Source organism: Schistocerca piceifrons, chromosome 2 (genome assembly GCF_021461385.2).
Source record: "Schistocerca piceifrons isolate TAMUIC-IGC-003096 chromosome 2, iqSchPice1.1, whole genome shotgun sequence".
Taxonomy (NCBI): Eukaryota; Metazoa; Arthropoda; class Insecta; order Orthoptera; family Acrididae; genus Schistocerca; species Schistocerca piceifrons.
In genome coordinates, this window is record NC_060139.1 from 992,746,343 (window position 1) to 992,766,375 (window position 20,033).

At 40.1% G+C, this 20,033-nt stretch overlaps 2 protein-coding genes across 2 annotated transcripts in view; both read left to right on the plus strand.

Annotated features, from left to right (window-relative positions):
• The first annotated feature begins 7,926 nt into the window (after positions 1 to 7,926).
• LOC124776606 (mothers against decapentaplegic homolog 3-like) lies at positions 7,927 to 19,738 on the plus strand. Its single transcript, XM_047251674.1, has 2 exons — positions 7,927 to 8,053; positions 17,018 to 19,738. Exon 2 carries the CDS (start codon positions 17,347 to 17,349, stop codon positions 18,115 to 18,117), a length of 771 nt encoding a protein of 256 aa, XP_047107630.1. The 5' UTR covers positions 7,927 to 8,053; positions 17,018 to 17,346; the 3' UTR covers positions 18,118 to 19,738.
• The window catches only part of LOC124776603 (cell division cycle protein 123 homolog), a 114,111-nt gene continuing 102,186 nt past the window's right edge, over positions 8,109 to 20,033 (plus strand). Inside the window, exon 1 of the mRNA XM_047251673.1 lies at positions 8,109 to 8,452. The gene's annotated coding sequence lies outside the window, so the exon portion shown is untranslated. The remainder of the gene's footprint in view (positions 8,453 to 20,033) is intronic.

Here is a 20,033-nt window from a genome sequence, read left to right on the forward strand (position 1 = left end):
GTCATCTCACTGAGAAACTGCAAGCTAGCCTATGGTGGCAGCAGTTCTCCATCTGCCAAATGACTAAAAAGTTGTAACCACCGTACCCAAGAGGTGCCACATTTATCAATAGCGCAAGGAAATCTGACATTAAACAGTGGCCCCTGTGTGTATCACCCCTGAGTTGGCTAACCAGACATAAAATTAATTTAATTACTTCAAACCCACAACAAAATAAATGACATCATAGGGAATGGAAATGGGTGTCATTGAAAAATTAATAACAAGGACCTGCGCTATCAAAGAGATTTATTAACTAATACTAAGGTCAAGAGAGAACAAACATATAAACAGAAACTTCAACGTTACATTAACATGAACTTAGGTTGGTTGTCAATAGATGTGGGGAGCCTAACGGAATTTACTTGTAAATGAGACTGGCTACAGTGAGTGGAAGGATGTCGATCTAGGCAAGCACACGCTGCTGTATCGTTCCACTGATTCGTCTCCCGCGTCAAGATACAATTAAGCATGCAATGGACGCAGGGAGTGACTACTGCGGCAACAAGGCTGGTATGAAAAAAGATGGTCGTGAAAACGATGGATAGGCTTCTGAATTTGCCGAAGCTGCGCACGCAACGTTACCGACATAGCCGGTGAAAGACGAGACGCTGTCGGTGTGCGGGCACTGCCAAAGTGTTGTACCGTGGAAGATGATCCCACGTCCGCTAGTGATTGTCTCACATCCGCCAAAATCAGGTGTCCGGATGTCTTTATAACTACTTGCTCTCTCCATAGGAACTGAAGAGCTGTAACAACTGTACTCCACGACGGACGAGAAGCAAGTCCACGCCTCTCTCTTTTGCTCAAAACTCCCCGAAAAACAGCTGTTCCCCCAATGTTCTCAAATAAACCTATCATGGCCCAGCAGTGGCTACCGTGCCAATCGTGTTTTCTATCGAGAAGACCCGATCTTCCTCAACCAATCACTGCAGTGCAGTACACATTCTGTTCTCCGAAAAAAGAGCACACAAAGCCTGGAGGTCCTGCAGCCCAACCCCGGCGCATTTCGCAAGATGAGGGAAACTTCCTAGTGAAAACAAGCTCTGTCTCGTCCTTAAACGATTTAGTGGGCCCCGTTTTGGCGGGGCGCGGTGGCATCTAAGAAACACGACCTCCGGAGAAGTTCGTTTCCCGTCTCTCATAGGGTACGCTGTTCTTGTAATGAACACATTAGCCGGGCACCATCCGGGCGCCGCTTTACCTGGACCCGCACAGGGAGAAGGAGACCAGACTCTCACACCACGTCCACTCGCTAATAAGGCAGTTAGGCCGGCCCCAGGATGCCCGGCACTGCCGTTTCTAAAGAAGTGTCATTTTGCACTCAGCCACGGCGTTCTCGCCCTCTTGCTTGGCCGCTAGTGGAACAAGGCTGGCAGCCAGAATAGCGGCCCATAAACCACTGCCCTGCCGTACCCACGGCCCGTTTCGGTGACTCCAAAGGAATCCGCTAACTGGCTTGCTGCTGGGAGAAACTTATAAAGCTGCTCCTAATGCAATGGTCACCTCCAGCGTCCAATAATTCGTCTCTATAGCTGAGTTTAATTCTATTTCTGCTACTCAAGTCATGCAAGTACTGTGAGGTCAATCAGTGGCTTACACCAACCCTAATAGTCCATCAGATTAACATCAGTCAGTGAAATTGAATGATAATCACCGAAACAAAATTAAAGGGGAGGTACCTGACGGGTATTACCGCGGCAGTGGCCTGCCCAAAAGGCACAGCCATCTTTCAAAACTTCTAACTTGTCGCTCAGGGCAGGGCAATGTAGAGGAACCATGGCTCGAGTTTAAAATAACAGTTGACAATGCCGTGGATATATATGTATTCAATAGAACAGTTCATGATGGGACGGAACTTGTGTGGTATACAGTCACTGCAAAGAAATATCTAAAGAAAAAACAGCGACTACTGCGTAATTGTAAGAAAATAAAGCATAGGGCTATAGACAGATAGAGAGACATTGAAGGAACCGCGTTTGACTTTCTAGAGAGCAATGCGAGAATCCTGCAGTGACTACCGTAACAGAATGTTGTTGAAGTATGTTTCACGAAACCCACAAATATTCTGGTCGAATGTAAAGGCTTTCAGTGGCGCTAATATTAGTGTCCAGTCACTCATGGATGAAACAGGAACTGATATTGAAAGTAGTAAAGCAAAAGCAGAAATGCTTAACTCTTGTTCTCAAATGTTTCTTCACAAAAGGAAAACCAAGAGTACTGCCTCATTAATTCTTGTACTACTGAAAATACGAGCGAAATAAATGTAGAGCCAACGCCGTTGAGAAGCAGGTGAAGTTATTACAAATGAACATAGCTCCAGCGCCCGATGGAATATCTATCTACCGTAGACCACTCGAACAATAAACCGTGCCCAGCAATTGGAGCAAACACAGGTCACATCCATCTACAAGAAGGGTAGCAGATGTGATCTATGAAACTACCATACAACATCTTTGGCATCCATTTGTTGTAGCATATTAGAACATATTCTGAGGTCAAATTAAGGGTCAAACGTAATGAGGTATCCCGGAAAGCATGACCTCCTCCATGACAACCAGCAAGGTTTCTGAAAACATCGACCAGGTGATACCCAACCCACACCTTTCTCACAAGACATCCTGAAAGCCATGGGTAAGGAATTTAGTGAAATGTACTATTTTTCGATTTCCGAAAAGTATTTGACTCAGTACCACACCTATGCTTCTGTCCGCAGTCCGTGGTCTAGTGGCGTGTCACGTGGGCTACGCAAGGCGACGATTGACGCCGAAGTGTGGCCTACGGCCTTCACAGACCACCAGTCACACTGGCAACGGGCGACTTCAGAACTTTATTTCACAGCCCTACGTGAGTTGGCGAAACAACCACCGTCTGAAGACCGTCAGCAGGCTGTCCAACGTATCAAAGCACAACTGCTGCGTCTTACGGCAGTGAAGATGGAAGGAGTTGAAGTACGTGCGAGGATGCTCGCCGGATTACGCAACGAACGGCCGTCATTCTACTATACAGGGTGGTCCATTGATAGTGACCGGGCCAAATATCTCACGAAATAAGCATCAAACTAAAAAAACTACAAAGAACGAAACTCGTCTAGCTTGAAGGGGGAAACCAGATGGCGCTATGGTTGGCCCAGTAGATGGCGCTGCCATAGGTTCAAAAATGGTTCAAATGGCTCTGAGTACTATGGGACTTAACATCTGAGGTCATCAGTCCCCTAGAACTTAGAACTACTTAAACCTAACTAATCTAAGGACATCACACACATCCATGCCCAAGGCAGGATTCGAACCTGCGACCGTAGCAGTCGCGCGGCTCCGGACTGAAGCGCCTAGAACCGCTCAGCCACGACGGCCGGTGCTGCCATAGGTCAAACGAATATCAACTGCGTTTTTTTTTAATAGGAACCCCCATTTTTATTACATATTCGTGTAGTACGTAAAGAAATATGAATGTTTTAAATTGGTAAACGGTCCTTTTTAACACGGTTAATGTATCACGAAGCAAATACCGTCCGCACTTGCGGAATGTTACGTCATACCACGTACTTAGACGTTTGCGACTATTACAGCGCCATTTATCACAAAGCGAAAAAAGTGGTCCGTCTAAAACATTCATATTTCTTTATGTACTACACGAATATGTAACAAAAAATGGGGATTCCTATTTTAAAAAACGCAGTTGATATCTGTTTGACCTATGGCAGCGCCATCAAGCGGGCCAACCATAGCGTCATCTGGTTTCCCCTTCAGGCTAGACAAGTTTCGTTCTTTGTAGTTTTTTCGTTTGACGCTTATTTCGTGAGATGTTTGGCCCGGTCACTATCAATGGACCACCCTGTATACTGAGAGAAAGAAGGCAGCGGCGACGTACACTTATACGGGATGTCGAAATGCCCGATGGATCGCGGGCCACGTTACAGAAGGATATCGCACGTGCTTTTGCTCACCACTATCGTAGTTTCTGTGCGGAGGACCAGCTGGGCAGAGCAGGACTGACAGACGTGCTTCGCGAAATGCCAGCGGACGAGCAACCCACTGAAATGGGCAGCCTTATGGCTGAAATCACCGTAGATGATCTGGACACTGCCGTAAAGTGTGGTGCGTTAAGCAAATCCCCTGGACCAGATGGGCTCCCTCTTGAGATCTACCACACCATTGTTTCTCTGATGGGACCGACGTGGATACAGATGTATAATGAACTCTTAACACCTTGTCCTTGCGTGTCCCTACCGAGTTTACAGAGGGTATAATGATACCCGTTCCAAAACCAAGTGGTGGTCTTAGACCACAAACTACCGGCATTTCACATTATAGAATGGAAACTACAAAATCTTTGCATGTATCCTCCGTGCTCGCTTTCAAGCGGCGATAAAGGATAAAATACATTTGGATCAAACGTGTCTAGGTGGTAAGAGCAATATACACACAGCGCTAGGGGCATACAGGGATGTCATAACATTGATTTCGGGATGTCTATTACGAGGAGCCCTCTTGGCAGTGGATTTCGATCACGCTTTCGACCGAGTGAACCATGTATTCCTCCAAGGGATCATGGGACGGATGGGAATCCCCTGCAGTTTGTGGACTCGATCATGAGGTTGATAGGTGGCGCAAACTCGAGAGTCTTGGTGAACAGTGTTAGCTACGAATCTTTCACGATCCAGCGCTCAGTGCGGCAAGATTGCCCCCTTTCGGCCATCTTATTTGCAGTCGCTCTTGAACCTGCACTACACGGCCTCAGACGACGACGTGAAGGCGTCCAACTACGGACCGCCTCTTTCCAATGCGGTGCACACGCCGACGACGTCGTTCTTTTGGTCAAGTCAGGAGACGAAATCCAGGCGGCGCTGGAATGGCTCCAGAAGTATGGAGATGTGGTGTGTAGTATCATCAACCTACGAAAAGACCCGATGTGTGGAAGTGAGCCGAGGGCTGTCTCCAGGGACAGCAGTGCCTATCACCAAGGTTCCCATACTCAAGTGTTTAGGAGTGGTATTCCATGGAAACATACGACGTACAGCGGCGGATAATTATCGATGGCTACTGCGACAGACTCGCCAATTAATACTACAACATGCACTGCGCGCCATAGATATGTTCCAGAGCGCACATTATGTCAACGTCTATTTGGCACCGAAAATAAGTCATTTGGCACACACGCTGCCGTTGCCTACCACGATCGCGTCAAGACTACAGTCGGCCTTCGGACATTTCGTAAGTGCTGACCTCGTCTTCAAAATCCGCTACGATAACTTGATGCTGCCACTGAGAGGAGGAGGCATCGGACTCGTACACGTGAAGAACACGATGGATGCGCTATTTTTTAGTACGATGCAACGCTATTGGAGAACTGAGCACGTCACCTTAATGGGCGCTGTGATCAACGAAGTGGCTCCCCATTCACACTGTCCACCAGTCAATGTAGGCCTCATCACGGCACTGCTCGCACGCCTTCTGGACTTCTTCGTCGATTGCAGTTACGTTCAGGACAGTTTGCCGGAGACCAGGCTGCCCACAACGAAAGACATATATCGAAGCTTCCTTCAGCAACAATCTCGCAATGTGGCCGAACAGAAGTACCCGGCGATACAGTGGCAGAGAATATGGACAGCGGGCCATCTTCCCTCTCTCCCTACGAAGGTAAGCGCATTGTGGTATATAGTGGTGAACGGCAAATTCCCGAACCGTCAACGACTGCTCTCTATTCATCTGGTCGACTCGCCGATATGCCCCCACTGCGCGGTTGTCGACTCTGACGAGCACCATTTGGTTTGTTGCACCGCAATTGACTGTTGGCTTCTAACGAGGAAAATGCTAGAACATGTTTTTCCATTTACTTGGGTTCGTTATTCAGTGACTCTGGCTACTTGGGGTGTTCCGGGCATGAGAAGTGAAAAGAGGAGATAGCTCAACGTTGAGGAACTAACGTTCAAGCCTGATGTATTCAGGAGACTATACATAATTTTTAAGTTAGCGAGAAGCCGACCTGGATACACTCCAATAGGGCCGATGCAGGGTCCCGTTTTCTCTTCTTTCTTTTTCTAGTAAACTTTATAGACGGCGTTAGGAGCCGTTTTTACGTTTGGATGTGTTGAATGGCACCTTTAGTTTCTGTATGTTGTGTTTAGCACCTATGAAAAAAAAAAGTGGCTAGTGTTGCTGCCACTGGATCACGGAGTCCCAGGTTCGATTCCCAGCCGGGTTGGGGATTTTCTCTGCTCGGGGACTGGGTGTTTCTGTTGTCCTCATCATTTCATCATCATCATCATTCATGACAGTGGCTATATTGGACTGCGAAGAAAATTGTACTGTGTAAAAATTGGGACTTTGTACAGGTGCTGATGACACAGTTGAGTGCCCCACAAGCCAAACAAACATCATCACACCTACGCTTCTTATCAAAAGTGCGATTGTATGGGGTTTCAAGCGAAATTTGTAACTGGACTGAGGATTTTATGTTACGGAGGACACATTACGTTATTTGGATGAAGAATCATCAGCAGACGTGGAAGTAACTTTGGTTATGTTCCAGGAAAGTGTGTTGCGTCTTTTGCTGTTCATATTGCATATTAATGAACTTGTGGACAATATTGATAGACTTCTCGCAGATGGTGCAGTTATCTATAATGAAATACAGTCTGAAAGAGGCCGTGCAAACATTCAGTCAGCTCTTGATGAGGTTTCAAAGCGGTGCAAAGAATTCCAACTTGCTTTCATTTTTTAGAAATGTCAAACTGTGCACCTCATAAAACGAAAAAAATAGTATCTTATAACAATAACATCAATGAGTCTCAGATGGAATAGGTCAGCTCCTATAAATTCCTGTCTGTGACATTTTAGGGACAATGGAACGATCACATGGGCACAGTCGTGGATAAGGCAAGTATCAGACTTCGGTTCATTGGTAGAATACGGTACTTGGGAAGTGCAATCAGTCTACAAAGCAGACTGCTGACAAAGCATTTGTGTGGCCCATCTTACAATATTGTTAAAGTGAGTTGGTCCTGCACCAAATAGTACCAACAGGGGATGTTGAACGTATATAGAGAAGGGCAGCACAAACAGTCACAGATTTACATCAAATGAATTCGCAGTTGCGAATAAGGACAACCATCAGTGTAGTGACAGATATGTTCAACTAGTAGGAATGTCACAGAGATTCTGAAACAACTAAACTGGTAGACATAAATTATCCCTAGAAAGAATCGGCTCTTGGAAAATACTAAAACCCCCTACGTGTTTCTCCCAAAGGGATTGTGAGGACAAGCTTAGATAAATTTCAATACGCACAGAGTCATTTAAACAGTCGGTCTTCCAGAGCTCCATTTGTGAACGTAACCAGAAAAGTCTCTATGTGCCCGTCTTTTTAGAGGTGGTTGCGGGACTCGGCTGTTCGATAGAGAATGTCAAATTAAACACCTTTCAGCCGTCAGATAGAGTTAGATTCTTCCTACACGTCGGTCAGGGGCCTAAAGATGACGCAGTAAAACGCTGAAACTGGTTGCCAAATAAAATACGGTTGGAAATTTGACGGCTGAAGGGAGTTTGACATCATGGAACGAGAGAAATCCTTGTACAGTGGGAAATACCATCTGCCATGCATTTCAGAGCGGTTTGCAGACTGTGAATGTACATGTATTGGTTTTACTCGTCGTTACTAATGGTACCGGTACGTCGTGACAACCGTTTCTTACATCTCTTCAAGCAAATATTTTTCCAGTTCTTAGCGGTCTCTAGCCTTTCTGTATAAATGTTTTACTCAGCGTTAACGAATCTCTGAAAGTGAGGTTTTGGCAATTTCTTATTTGATGTACAACTTGGCTACTAGTAACACACAAAGCAGCACCGTTTTGAGTTCGATTTAAACGTATTTGTCTTCTTGGTTTTTTGGACCGTAGGAGATACAGCCGAATGCGTAACTATAGCTGCTACATAACATCTTAGTAACATAAGTTATCTTGTTTTCCTAAATCAAGATATAAGAATTTGATTTCGCTTTCTCGCAGAACATAAAGGTAATGAAGTGAAAGAGATTTCATTATCTTGTTTACGAACTATCTGACAGGAGCTTCTTCTCTGACGTTGCCGATAATTAAATAGTAATCGTATGGCAGTTCAAAGCATTGGTTTTGTCATAGTCTGTACTGATTAATTACTGCTTAATTTTAGTTTTCGTCGTCAGTGAAGCTCAGTTTAAAACACAATATTAACAAAATATAGTTGCCGCTTTAATTCCTGTTTACACGCGATTACGGACCTGTTGTCTGCTGTGCTAGGGAAAATCTTTGTTTTTGCGCTGTTCATAACCTCAAACGCTTTGTTTATAAACGTGCATGAAAAATAAGTGAGGAAAACAACCGAAGGAGCTGTGTTTCTAAGTGATTTCACCTCTTATTAGGCGGATTCTCAGTGAGGTGAGCGATTTTATAAATTGACAATTTTAGTGGAGTATGTAACGTAAATAAGAATGATTTTACTGTGCTTATGAGAATGAGCATATTCTGGCATACAGCAAGTAAAGTCTGCGAAAAGTTGTCCATCGAGTTGTGAATGGGAAATAAAAGATACGAAACATCCGATATTTATTGAATGTTATTGCGTATATACCCGTTTTGTGGCACCACGAATATGAAAGCTAGTTCGTGAGGAATGAACGTAACTTACACTTTTCGCAATAGATTTCATTTATTATTATTTAATACCAAATTCTCTAGTGCCATTGTGTGTATCACCGTCCTGTCAGTGTTTTCCCTTCGTACCCGCTCATAGTTGTCTATGAGCGGGTACGAAGGGAAAAGTAACTAACTGTTGTTTTGGCACATGTCGATAAATATTTTCATGTATGTTCACTTATGTGCTGAAAATTATTCGTAGATGAAAGTTTGTTGCCACATTGCCAAAAATCATGTGAAATTATATATTCATCTGAAATCTGTATACTTGTCATGAAGATACAAAACAGGCCTATCAGGCCAACAGTTGAACATACGTATGGCGTGTGTGATTTTATAGACTGATGCGAGAATGGAATATAGTTGTTTCATTTAATTCAACAAGTAGGATTTCGCCTTTGTCTGCCCCATGGTCTTCACAAACCACTCCTATTAAATCTTGAACTGGCAGAAGATATAGCTGTTGTTAATTTTGCTTTTGCTATCTTGTCTAAGCTTTAAATATTATGCATAACAAAGCATTGGGAACATGTAGTAGCATGTACTTCAGTTAATGGTCATGTTTTATTAATACTCCATATTTAGTTAGGTAGGCTTCATCTCTACTTGCTGATCTAAGAAACAATTTTTTTACTGTAAAATGACTACAGAATTTTTGATATCAGTTCAAGAAGAAATTGTCCTGAGACTTGTCTACAGAATGAAATATTCACCACATTTCAATAAAATTAGATATGTGTACAAGTAGGGAAACTTTATCATTAAAAATAATAAAAGAACAATTGATATTCTTTACGACAGTTCAGAGGTTGACAGTAGCTTGTTCCTTCTCTCTCCCCCCTTCTCTTAATAGCAAGAATTTTTCAAATGTTTCAACTGGAACTGACATGATTCATGTGAGTGATCTTATTACTGTGAAAACATGTTACAATTACACAGTTATAATATACTAAGATTAGGTCTTTTAGTATCTTGCCGAAAATGTTGCTATGTCTAATTACATTCATATTTGATGAGAGTGGACATGATGATGTATGGTGAAAGATCATTATTATTGGACCTCCCCCCCCCCCCCCCAAATTCCTCCCATTTTGTTTATGAGTTCTCCTTTGGTAGAACAGCAGTCTTTCACAATTCAGTGTGCATGTCCTATTGTGAATAATTCTAGCACTCTGTGTAAAATGTCTGTAGTATGGGATGAGAGAGCAGGAGCATCCAGCAGATAGCTTCTCAGAATTGTAAGAACAGTTTTTGAAATGACCTATGATCAGTTCCTTGCAGAATGTCCACATGGAATGTTGGCCTGCTATTCAGCTCCATTATGTTCATATATGGATATACTTTGTGTTGAGTGGTTAACTTACAGCATAAAAAGTTAAAAATGAAACAGTATGTTTATCATACGACAAAAGACTGTTTCTACAGGATAATATCAACTTTTATTCTGCGGTATTGCATATTTTCTGAATTGTGAGAATGTGGCAGGCATTTTGTTTTCAAGTTCAGGGTGATCTGTAATACGATGCTAGACAATTATTAAACAAGCTTCCACAAAAACAGAAAGCAGTAGATGATAAACCACGTGTTTTCAAGCCAAGTGAACCCTTTCCTCCTAACATTCTGTTCTCTTTATGAGTACCTACATGCATTTAAACAAGAGTAATGGTGAAGTGAAAGAAATTCTCAGTAAATTATTTTTATTGTAAGGACTGTAGGTTGTTACCTGACTGAGCTACACTTGTTTAGGTGCTTTTGATCACAGTTGCTTCCATTCTAATACTGCAGTAAATATTATTCATGTAAAGTAATATAATGAAATGTTCTACGACAGTGTGTCAGTGGTAGTAAGGAATAAAATATAAAATAAACAATCTCTTAATCGGATAGATAGCAGTCCCCTGTTTGTTTATGTAGGAAGTTTTGAGAACCACTAGATCCTCTTGCATTGTGGCACAAGCGGAAGAGCCTGCAAATGTATCATCATGTCATCTGTTGTTGCATTATCAATATAGGCCTATTGGAAAGAAATTAAAAATAGCTAACAGTATTCAGTCACAGTTATCTATGTAGATAAAACTGACATATTTCCCTGTACTGATGTCTCTACTTTTTCAAAGTGATTAGAATTAAGTTAATGGCCTTGCGACTTGAAGGGTTTCTTACCATAACTGTGTCATGGTCTGTCATTAGTTCAGTAAATTAGGATGTGGTAAAAGATGTTAGTCTGTGTGCATTCCTAAGAAAACATTTGTCATCAAAATACAACAAAAATAAGTAGTACAAGAAAACCTATATCAGGAGCAAGCTATACCCTCTTTATATTAGGTCAGTTTCTTAACAACTGCACTCCCTCATGTGGTTGGTCTCTACTGTATAATGTTCTCTTGATCATATCCGATTTGCATTAGATATTTTATAATAAAAACATAGTTTTGCGCTGCCCACACTACAGATATCTACTTGTGACTCTTGGTCCATGAACATGCTGCTATGTGTGTTGCATGTTTATGCATTCTTCTTTGGTAAAACAACAGTATTGTCACTTTAGTACATTGTAAGTAATTCTAGTACTCCGTGCAAAATGCTTACAGTGTGGGTTGGGATGAGAGGACCAAGCTGCTGATTTGTGTGTTTATTTTTACTCATCCAGGGATCATCTCACAATGACATACGAATTGTCACAGTAATGCAATGAAAATCTGTTGCTCAAAATATATACACAGAATACATACACATGCTTTATAAGGATATGAAAGGTAGTCTACCGTGGCCTTGATGGAGGAACCATTTTGGCATTTGCATGAATTGGTTTAGGAAAACCACAGAAAACACAAATTAAGAGGCTTGGATAGCACTAACTCCGTCCTTCCGAATATGAGGTCATTGTCTTACCAGATAGATTTACATGCAGTTTGCTTCAGATAAAGTACACACTATTGATTTGGATTCAAGTCCAGCAGCTGTGAGCTAACTCATTGTGTTAGAAACATGGTATCTAGCCAGTTTGTGTGAGCGATTGTCTGTATACTTTGTACCATTGATAGTGCAAGGTGCAGGCTTTAGCCTATTGATTTTGTGATATTTGTAGACTGTGGTAGGATCAGAGTATTGGTGATTGTTGGTTGAACACAATTTACTTTTACCTGTTTGTGCAGTGTTGGCTGTAACAGAGGTGCAATTCTGGGTACACTACATTCTTGCATTATCCAATAATGAGCAGTATGGTGTTCAATTTAAACAATATTTCTTATATAGGACCTACTTTTGATAATAGTTGCAGTCACTATGCTGTCTGAAATAAACAAGTTGCAGAGAGAAACAAAGCACAAATTTGAAAATCTATCACTATGTTTGCAATACTGGCCAGATTTGTGATCAACAGCTGACTAAGGTTGCAAGTCATGATCGTATATCATTATTGTGATGTAATGACTGACGCAACACTGCTGTCATTCTGAAGAATGCATTTGGTAAGCAAACTAGATCTTTAATTCAAACTTCCTGTTGCAATTATTGCAGCATATCACACATTTATGACCCCTGGTACACCTAGGGTCATTAACTTCCATTGGAATGTTTGCCTGTTCCAAAACACTGTACACTTAGTTTTCTATGTTACACAGAGTTGTTCTGTGTTTTTTTTGATGGTGAAGAGACAGAGGTCACTTGCTTGGTTATGTCTATGCTCTTCATGAAAGTGGTTTATCCTCCCAGATTTAAGTACCTGAATTTCTTCATGGTATTGGAGTCCCTTAGTTAGCGGCATAGATGCGGAAGGCTTTTGGCCTTGCCTCCATTCCAGACAGATTTCCCCCTCCTCACACACGCCTCCCTTTTCCCTACATTTTGTCTCTTCTTTTGTGACATTTTGTTCCCCATTTTCTGGTGTTTTCTTCCCCTGGTGTTGTACCCATTGTGTAAGATTATGGTATTGTGTGGGGATGGGGATGGATCAGCAACAGTATTGGCACCCCATTGCATGTAGTGCCTCTGGGTTGTCCACTGCTCCCTACCTCTCCCCTCCCCTCTTCCCCCACATTCTTTACCCTTCCTGTTGCTCTGAGGTTCCTTCTGCCCCTCTGACCATTTTCCTTTCTTGTTGACTGGACTGTGCTTTTAGTGTTGTTCCACCCTTAATTTCTGCCATCTTGGTACGTGGGACTGATGACCCCTCTGTTTGGTCCCTTCACTGCCCCCAGTCAACCATCCAACCATTCATGTCATGACATCGTTTTTTTTCCCCTTTTTTTTTCTTTGGGAGGATGGATGTTCATCTCCACTTGGATAGAAATTCTCCACCTTGTGTTATACTGGGCCAAAAAATTAACCTTGGTACATTATTGTCTGCTGTTCAGGCTTCATTATCAGCGTTCATTGGTCAGAGTTTCCAGTATGTTTGCCTGAAACTCGTGATTTCATCCACAACTTTTGTGGAAATTTATGGAATGCAGGTGTCACTATGAAACAATTTCTTTTTTATTAACTACTGCAAAGACTCTTTTTTTACCATTAAATTGTTAACTTTCAGCAGTTCATCTCTTCATTCGTTACTGTGAACATTTTCAAGTGTTTATCTTATTGTTTCTAAGGACACATTTTGCTTGTAATGTGGTATTATTGTTTCCTTTACTTATTGTAAAAGCAAAAAGTCTTGTGAAAGTGTATAGTGTTAAATATGAAAGAACATGTTTCACTACTTTAGTTTTATGGCACAGGTGCAAAATTTTAAGTATCTTGGAAGCAGGGTAGACACCGACTGGAAGTGCAGCATACACATTAAAACGAAGATAGCAATCTCAAAAGAGGCATTTTATAAGAAAAGGAAAATTTTCTGCAGCAGTCTGGAGAGAGAACTGAGGAAAAGACTCATAAAAAGTTTTGTATAGAGTGTTCTTCTGTATGGCGCTGAAACATGGACATTGAAGAAGAAAGACAGAGAAAGGCTGGAGGCTTTTGAGATGTGGACATGGCAGAGGATGGACAGAGTAAAAGATGAAGAGGTACTGAGAAGAGCGGGAGAGAGAAGACAGTTACTAGATGTAATAAAAAGAAGAAAAAGAAATTGGATTGAGCATATATTAAGAAAGAATGGCGGTCTGATAAAAACAGTTTTAGAAGGCTATGTAGAAGAGAAGAGGAAGTGAGGAAGGAAGAGATTTTAGACACTGGATGACTCGATGGATCGCACAACATACAGCAGCCTTAACAAGGAAGCAATGGATAGCAGAAAATGGAGAGGCAAAGGACCTGCTAATATAGCAGAAAACTGATGATGATGATGATGATGCTATACTTCTTGTATTTAGTTTTATTACCATGTGTGTGGTGTAGAAGAGACAGATTTTTCATGTTAAGTTGCCAAAATAGGAGGGTTTGGAGGTAGGCTTACAGGCAACAAAAGAAGTGGAAACCTTTACAGTCTGATCTAAGAACACAATGTAAGGTTGAAAATTACTGTGTGAGGGGCAGATTGTGGGAAGGGAGACAAATACAAGACTGGCGTAATCACCTAAAATTGTACTTGTAACTAGTTATAGGTAATCAGCAGCAAAAACAAGGGATTAAAATGGAAAAAAAGTTGTCAAGTGCAGACCGAAGTGAAAGATAAAGAAGCACTTTAAAATTGCAAAAGAACAGAATGATTAGACCTAAAGTTGTAATTTAATCCATTTGCTTTGACCCATGACATCATCAACATAGTGGACACCCCTATTTCAGTGTTTGTAAGGAGCTTACAGCTGCTCAGCCCCAATTCCAAGCATAAACAATAAGACGACCATGGTGTCACTCATTAAACCCATCAACATACACAAAAAACCGCGAAAAATTTAACTCCAGCAGTAGAATGAAAGTAACAAGAAATATGCATTTTGAGTAGGAACAAACTAAATATATGACAGTAAAAATGACGCCACCATTCCAAAATAAATATTAATCCAAAACCCAAGCACACAAATTTCTCAATATTCAATAACCAGAAGATGCAAAAACAAAAATCCTTGGTAGCATGGACTTCACTTGACTTATACAGCTCAAATGAAGACCATGATATCAATAAACCACACACAAATTGGAAACCTGGTGCTGGAAATTCAATACCATGAACCCACACACAATTCCAAAACCTGATACTGTTGTGCGAGGTGGCACAGTGGTAAGCACTGTGGACTTGCATTCAAGAGGATGATGAGTCAATCCCGCATCCGCCCATCCTGATTTAGGTTTTCTGTGATTTCCCTAAATCACTACAGGCAAATGCAGGGATGCTTCCTTTGAAAGTGCACGGCCAACTTCCTTTCCCATCCTTCCCAAACCCGATGGGACGGATGACCTCGCTGTTTGGTCCCTTCCCCCAAATCAACTAACCAACAATCAAAACCTGATACCATAAACTTCAGTTGACCTATATATACCAGCCAAAACCAAGCCTGCAGTACCAAAAATCAACACATCAAATGGTGAAATCCCTTATCCAAACTCTTAACGTACTCTATGTATCTAAAAGTAAGTCTGCAATACAACAAATGAAAGCATAAGTAATGTCAAAAATGTAACCTAACTAATGATGATGAACCAGCATTAATGATACCTGCCAACCATTTTTCAACTAAATTAATGAACTGTCAAGAACCACCCCAAAATTCATGAGTGCTTCCATCATAATTGGCTTCAATATACTTAAACAACTATAAACAGCAACAAACTGATCATATGTATTACAATAATAAATAAATATATATATAAAATAAAATAAGATGAAAAATACTTACCAACCAAACCTACCCTGAGATAAATTTAGGCTGGCCAACTGCACTCTAGAAAATGAAACAAAACGAAGTTGTCCACAGTCAGTTCAAATAACTGCAGGAATTCAATTGCAGACAACATTTCTTCACCTATTGCAACAAGCAGTGACCTACCCATAAATTTGTGTCTCGTGTACATGCCCAAAAATAAAAAGGAAAATAATATGAAATCTCAGAACATAAGAAACACAAGGCACTAGTCATTCCAAACACAAACATGAATCCATCAACTACGCTCTGCAGAAACAAAGTAACTCACTAACAAATCGGCACACTCTTCCAATAACAACCTGCTGCACTCAAGTCACAATGTCAAATGACTCATTTGTATACATAACAAACTACTTCGAATAATAAACATCCAACATAAGAGTGTGCCATCAAATACTCAACATGCCATATACAAACACCACTCAATCCAAAACACTGCACTGCCATGAAGTCACACAACACAATGTAGTTACATCACAGGTCAAAGCAGACAGGTGGAATCACAACTTTTGGTTGATCCAGCCATAAATAGAGTGATCAAGGGGGAAACACTGTTATAATTGGGCAGGTGATGTGTTTCTACTAGCAAGTACTTCTGTCATAAGGTATCATCCAAACACCCTAGTTTCTGATATTTCTGTTGCTGAGTATCTGTAATACAAGTGCTGTACTCTTAAATATAATTCTGTGGTAGAGCTTTGATAGTGATAAGTGTCTTGTAGAATGTAATCCTAGACAGAACTTACTGCCTTTTTGACTGAATACATAGTGCCACATCTTGTCACGTTACTTGCTCTAAGCTTTCTTATCTTTCATCACCTGATGGTTTTGATTTTTTTTTTTTTTTTTTTGTGCTAACCCCAGTATTAAAAATAACACAAAACCAAACATTTTTAGCCATTATAAAGAAAGCTTTACATCTGTTCTGATTTGGTTTGAGGAAATGCCAATCACTTACAACCTGATCATTGCTATGTTGGGTACTGTGAATATGTTATGTCCATCTCCTGCTGTCCATTCCAAATATAATATGAATTACAAATATATTTGTGGTAATGTAAAAGTAGAGAAGAAAATTCAATGAAATTTAGATGTCTCTTGCTTATGAAAGCGTATATTAACTATAATTTAGAGTTGAGATTATGTTTTTTTTTTCTCTCTCATAAAAATATTTAGTTAAAAATCAATAATAGCCATCTATTGCGGTTTTGGAACATTTCTGTTGGTTAGCATTTCATTTCCTAGACTCAGATGAGCTCTTATATTTACTTGATTGCACTTTGGTAAGGGCAACTTGGTTTTTAAATGCAAGCTCTATGACACACAGTTTGTTGTTTGAAATCTACTGTATTGTTTTATATGCTTATTTGGAATAGAATGAATGCTAGGCTCTAAGCCTTTTAAGATCTTTACTAATCTACAGTAGTTTGCTGTACGAATAAAATCAAAACTGGGTTTAACTATAGGTTAGTATGACTATGGTGGTGATGTATGTGCTCCCTTTTTCCAGACTGGACCATCCTAAATGCAACAGGATTGGAAGGACAGTGCCAGTGGGCAAAAAAAAGTCAAATTGCAAACATGAAGACTGAGGCTCAGCCAGAAAGTTGCAAAAAACACATCACTGAGGTGCTTATGTGTTTCTGTAACAAACATTTTAAAAGATTGTGCAGTGCTAATACATAAAAACAGTATCCTTGTCACAAGGTTATGAAACTACTGACTGGAAGTTTGAAAGATACGAATCACTTCCTTTAAGTTTCTTTGGACTCAGGCTGTGTGTATTGCTTTGTTCTTGATGTAACTTAAATATATGAACAAAAAGTGAAACAAGTCAAGATGTCATTCACACCATCTCCAGGCATGGCAACCACACCTACAATGTCTGCAACAGAGAGTCCTCCACTTCAGTATATGTCAGAAGATGGAGACAGCATTGACAGAAGTGAAACTATGAATATGTCCCAGCTTGAACCCTTACCTCCTGTTGATGCCCAACCAGTGATGTACTGTGAACCAGCCTTTTGGTGCTCTATTAGTTACTATGAACTCAATACTCGTGTTGGTGAAACTTTTCATGCTTCACAGCCTTCTATAACAGTAGATGGTTTCACAGACCCAAGCAATTCAGAACGATTCTGTCTTGGACTGTTGTCAAATGTTAATCGTAATGCAGTTGTGGAACAAACGAGACGTCATATAGGGAAGGGTGTTCGTTTGTACTACATTGGTGGTGAAGTGTTTGCTGAGTGTCTAAGTGATTCATCCATTTTTGTACAATCACCTAACTGCAATCAGCGGTATGGGTGGCATCCTGCTACAGTCTGCAAGATACCACCTGGCTGTAACTTAAAAATCTTCAACAATCAGGAGTTTGCAGTGCTGCTGTCCCAGTCGGTGAGCCAAGGGTTTGAGGCTGTGTATCAGCTAACTCGTATGTGCACAATTCGAATGAGTTTTGTCAAAGGTTGGGGAGCTGAGTATCGCCGTCAGACTGTCACATCTACTCCTTGTTGGATAGAACTTCATCTGAATGGTCCACTTCAGTGGTTAGACAGAGTTCTTACACAGATGGGCTCACCAAGATTACCTTGCAGCTCAATGTCCTAAAAAAAATGATGCACCCATTATAGTTGTGTAGGATCCTGTGACCAGAGCCAGTTGTGTTTTGGTTCTACCTGAGAAGACCACTGTAACTGCGACTGAAATGTTGGTTTTATCAGTGACAGTTTTTATAGTATGAAATGGTACCATGCATAGAAAACTCTCATAGTAATTAATACAACCAGTTCTTCTGCATGCTTTCAATTTCTGGTTCCTGTGTTTTGTAGTGTAAAGGATGTTAAACTTAAAATGCTCGTGTAGATGCATACTTCAGAATTTATTTTTGTTGCTTTATAAATATATATTTTGTTGTGTGTGTGAACTATTTTAAAAACTCATGTTGTGTGTAAATTGTTACAAATTATAATTTTTTTGTTCATGATGCCATGGTTATTTTCAACTAACCTGAAACTAAAAAAAGGCATCATTGTACTGCCCAGTATGAAACAGAAGTTATGTAGCAATTCATTGTGTATGAAAATTTATTACATCAAGAGTCACTTCAATCTACAAAAAATATTCACATTAGTGGTTTCAGCAAATATTTGTCATCTTCAGATGTCCTTAATCCTCTGAAAAGCTTCGTACAGCCAAACAAATGTAGTTAGGCACTTTGAACGTCATGAAGTTACTTAACGATTCAATGAATGTACATCATTTCACCACATTATAAAAAATTCACTCTTTTACCATGTGACAATATGACGTGCAGTCATTGAAATGTTAAATAATTTTATGAAGGAAGTGTTTGTCTGTATGAAGCCTTTTAGTTGATTAAGCACATCTGAAGATGGTAACTGTTTGCCATACAGGTAATTTGAATATTTTGTTTGTGACTGTGCAGTTGTTGACATAATAAATTTTTATACAAATATTACAAATGTAACATACTTCCAGTTGCCAGTATGTCATCATTTTTTTTTTTTTTTTTTTTAAAAAAGAACTTTATTGTATATTGTTGTGATTTGTTGTTGTTTGGAAAGCAATGAACAGTATGGTGTGAAATGATCAAGCTCAGAGTATAAAAAAAGGAATTTGGGTATTTTGTACAGAGATTATTAGTTATGACTGACACAGAACTGTCCAGTTATGTAGAGCAACTCATGTCCTGAGGAAAGTGCCTTGAAAGTTCTTGGTTATAAAACAAGTGCTGTATAATGGATCTTAGTACCATAAAGCCAGAATGTGAGCAAGAAAAGCCTAATTAATTAAGTTGTAACACAGAGAATACTGGTACTGTAGCAGTAATTTGTGTACAAGATTTGATATTTGAGTTGAAGCAAATAATTTCTTCTCAGTTTTTGAGAATAAGTCTTTTAAGTGCTACTGATTTAACTGAAAATTGAAAACTATGTGAATAATGTATATTATAATTTCCTGATGTTACATGTGACATAGCATGTTTCCACTTTGTGTTGAGATATGTTGCATCAAATATAGTGTGTATTTTGTATTAAAAAAATACCATTTTGTCAAATCCTTTGTGACGGTTTTGCAATATGAATCCCTGTTATGACATTTCCAACCTTTCCTGTGTTTGAGTTTAATGAATGCAATATAAAAATAAGAACACCGTAAAAGATGTGAATTTGTGAGTGATTAGCAATATTAAAAATCCCAGTGCAGAAATCTGAGCAGCCAACAAATTATGAATATTCTAACTTATAAAAACTTAAGGAAATAAAGAAATGAGTCATCTGCACTACTATTTCATTCTATTAAAATTACTGTTACATTTCTCTGTAACTGCATATATTACTGGTTGCTCATACATTAACTGACTGTAATGACCAAAACACACTTTTTGTTTAGAGAGAGAGAGTGTGTGTGTGGGGGGGGGGGAGGGAGAGAGAGAGTTGTATGCAAATTCCTCTTCCAACCAGTCTTTTGCATGTTTAACATCCAATATTTTATAAAAAGGA